Source organism: Nicotiana attenuata, unplaced genomic scaffold, assembly GCF_001879085.1.
Source record: "Nicotiana attenuata strain UT unplaced genomic scaffold, NIATTr2, whole genome shotgun sequence".
Lineage (NCBI taxonomy): Eukaryota > Viridiplantae > Streptophyta > Magnoliopsida > Solanales > Solanaceae > Nicotiana > Nicotiana attenuata.
The window spans coordinates 15,028-18,531 of record NW_017679063.1 but is presented as its reverse complement, the minus strand read 5'-3'; the positions used below and the strand labels follow the sequence as shown (position 1 = coordinate 18,531).

General features: G+C 37.4%; 1 protein-coding gene across 1 annotated transcript; it reads right to left on the bottom strand.

Annotated features, from left to right (window-relative positions):
- Positions 1-632: 632 nt before the first annotated feature.
- On the bottom strand, positions 633-1,701 carry LOC109221700 (the record flags this gene model as incomplete). Its single annotated transcript, XM_019386165.1, has 1 exon — positions 633-1,701. A coding segment is annotated over exon 1 (1,069 nt), but the record flags the coding sequence as incomplete, so codon positions are not given.
- Between the last annotated feature and the right edge of the window lie 1,803 nt (positions 1,702-3,504).

Genomic DNA, 3,504 nt, shown 5'->3' with positions numbered 1-3,504 from the left:
ATTTGGACTAGACGATGTCGTCTCCTCTGAGATACTGGTATTATTGGCATTGTTGTTTGTGGGGGAAAGGTTTATATTTTGGACAGTGTGTGAGGCTACTGGCGGAGGAAGTGGTGTATCTATATTTCTAGGAGGAGAGGTACTTATTATCTCTAGTGGCGTGCATATAAGCTTGCTTGAGTTTTTGGTAATGGAAGGATTTGGTTTAGATTTAGCCTTAGGAACGTGTAAGTTGTCATCTTCCATTTGTTGTCCAATGGCAGGTTCTTGGGACAGGTGTTCCCCTTTGGTTTTGTCCCTCATGCAAAGGTTTGTAAGGTTAGTAGTAATTTGATTAGGTTCATTAGAAGCTAAGTGGTCATTAGGCAGTCTATGTGGCACGGTGGATTGAGTAGTATAATTAGTAGTAATAGGCATATAATTAGTGCCATGCATGTTGGGTGATTGGTCACAAACTTGCATTGCCATGTGGCAATTCTCATTAGACTCTAATTCCATGCAATCCTGGTTGGGCGGAGTAACCAATGCTTGGAATTTATTTTCAGAATTTTGAGTTTGAAGGGGATTATTTTCTTCAACAATGTAATGCTTAATATGATTTTTATGGGAATTTTTGGGAAGGGATTGCTTACCAGCAGCTATAACGTTTAAGGAAGTAGAAGAGTGTATACCTGGCAATGACTTTGATTGATCATGTAAGGTACCTGAATTGGTTCTTTGATTGGCCTTCTCTTTTGTTGGGAAGCTCACTGTTCTCCACTCCTCTTCTTCTTTATTAGATTGCCTTGAAACATCATTGGCACATTGCACTGGAGCAATAGTGTTCTTTGATTGGTGGACGGTGGGGTCTAAGGCAACTGAGGAGGGGGTATTGGGGACTGAATTAAAGGAGCATTTTGATTGAACAAGCCCAAGTCTTCCACATTTAATACATAAAAGATTTCCATCTTCATAATAAATGGTTTGTTTGTGGGATCCGATCAAAATGGAATGTGGTACTGGGATGTCCAAGGGCAATTCAATGCATAGCCTAGCATATCTTCCCCTAAGGGTTGAGGAAGTGCAGGCATCAACCTTAAGCAGCTTGCCAATTTTGTTGCCAATTTTTGTCAAGATTATACTATCATAGAACTCTGTAGGCAACTGAGGGAGGCGGATCCATACCGTTGTTTTTGAAATTCTTGCATCGGATGCAAGGAAATTTGGCTCCCATCTTTGAACTGATAAGAAATGACCATAGATGAACCAAGGACCCATGTGCAAAGCCTTTTTCATTGTCTCTTCATTACTAAATTTGGTGATAAAATAATCACATCCTAAATCGATTAAGGGAAAATTTTCCTTTGCTTTCCATAGCTCATGTAGCTTTGTTTTGAGCAAATGGTGTTGAATTCTTCTCCCTTGCAATTTGATTATAGTTGAGAATTTCCAAGGCTCGTAAATCTGATGGATATCCTCTTGAGTTAACTGGATTTGTTGTATATTTGGCAAGCATAGTTGCTCATCTTTCTTAGCTTGTACACAATTTGATGAGTCATAGACATTTGCATCAATGGTCATGTTAATTGATGTCTCTTGTTCACCATGGATTAATTTGTCCTTAAAGGTTGTAGTAGGCAAAATGAATTGCTCGAGTGTTTTAGTAGTTGTAATATCTGGTGGTTTAGGAGAGGGTGATTGATGAACTTGATCCAAGTCCATTTGAGATAGAAACGGGAGAGAATTTCTAGAGAGAAGTGATCTCTCATGGAGTTTCAAATGGGGAAAAATCCCTCGTAATCGCTCATTTTATCTTTGCCCGAAAACCCTTCGTGTTTCCGAGCAAAGAGGGGCAGCTGTGAGCATGCGATTTTAGCCCTATACGAACTACTCCTATAAAATCAAAGAAAATAGATTTTTTTCCTAATTATTTGCCATATTTTAGGAATTTTTTAGAATTTTATTAATTGTTTGCATTTTTGTGCATATTTAATTTTTATTAAAAAACATGAAAAATACCAAAAATACCATGCATTGCATTTAGGTTTTGTTTTAACATTTCTAGGGTTAATTGGTTAATTATTTGTTTGATAAAAAAATGAAAATAACAAAAATAGCTCATTTTACATTTCTTACCTTTTAATTTTTAGATTATTGATTTTTCCTCTTTAATTTTAGGATTAGGTAACTTTTATAATTATTGTACTTGGGTAATTAGTTTAATTTTGTAATTTAGATTAATTTAGGTTTTTAATTCATGGTATTAATTAAAAAAAAGAGAAGGAAAAAAGAAAAATAAAAGAAAAGGAAATAAAGGGGGCTAACTGAAAAGATTGGATTTGTTTTGAAATTGGGCTGATTTTAATGCCAAACCCGTTCCAAACTTACCCAAGTCCAAGCCCAAATCACCAGCCCACCCGGTCCATTTCCGTTCATAGCCAAACGACATCGTACCGATTAGTTTTGATCTGAGCCGTTGATCACATTGGATCTAACGGCTGGGAACTGATTGATCAAATACTATATGACTGTCCGAAATCTGTCCCTCCCCCATTCCAACCCCTCTCATTTCATCTCCTACACCCAAACTAAACAAACCCTAGCCGCCTTCATATTCTCCGCCGCCTCCGCCATCAAACACCTGCCGAAAATCGCCTCACGGCGGTTTCGGTATCCCAAACACCACCAATTTAACAACACAGAACCCCCATCACCTCCTCATTTCAAATCTCCAATCCGTTTCTTTCAAATCACCACCAAAAATCTCAAATTTCAAATCCGAGATTCATGCCCAAAAGTCCTAAGTGTTCCAAATCGCCCCAAAATAACACCCTATAATCCTTGCACCCCTCTGAACCCTAAACCACCATTAGCCCCCCTTCGAATCAGCCCCAGCCGTGTCGAATTTTGAATCTAAGATTCCAAGGAAAACCTTAATTTCTCTTCTCGGTCAGTATTTAGAGCCTGTGAACCCAAACGTCCATTAGCTGGTTGTTCTTGTTAAGAACAGCCAGTTAATGGCTGTATAAGTTCATGGCTGTTTCATTCAAGAAGTTTCATCAACTGGCCCCTTCCAAAACAGCCTCAGGTCCTTTCTTCTTTCTCTTTTCCCTGTTCTTGATATCTATCTCATCTTTGTGTTTTTCTTTCATGTAACCAGTAATTAGGTTTCCCTTATGTTTAATTTCCTTACATGGTCATCTGTTCTGTTTTGTTTTCATCTGTCGATTAGGTTTAATTTGTAGTTAATTGTCAACTGATCGGTTAGTTTAGGGTTTCAGACTTCTTAATTAGTTCTTAATATGCTATAATTAGTCAATTTTCGTTTTCAGTAAATCGTGCAAGTTTCAGGGTTTGAAATTGTTGATTGAGTTTGATTCTGGACTTAATTGATTTAGCCTTAGAAACATTAGTTAGCTGATAATCCTTAGATTTTTCCTTGATTCACTTCCTTGATTTGCTTTTTGTAAAATAGAGGTGTTAAAATTCAGTTTAGCCGTTTAAGTTTAGTCTTGTTTTGATTAG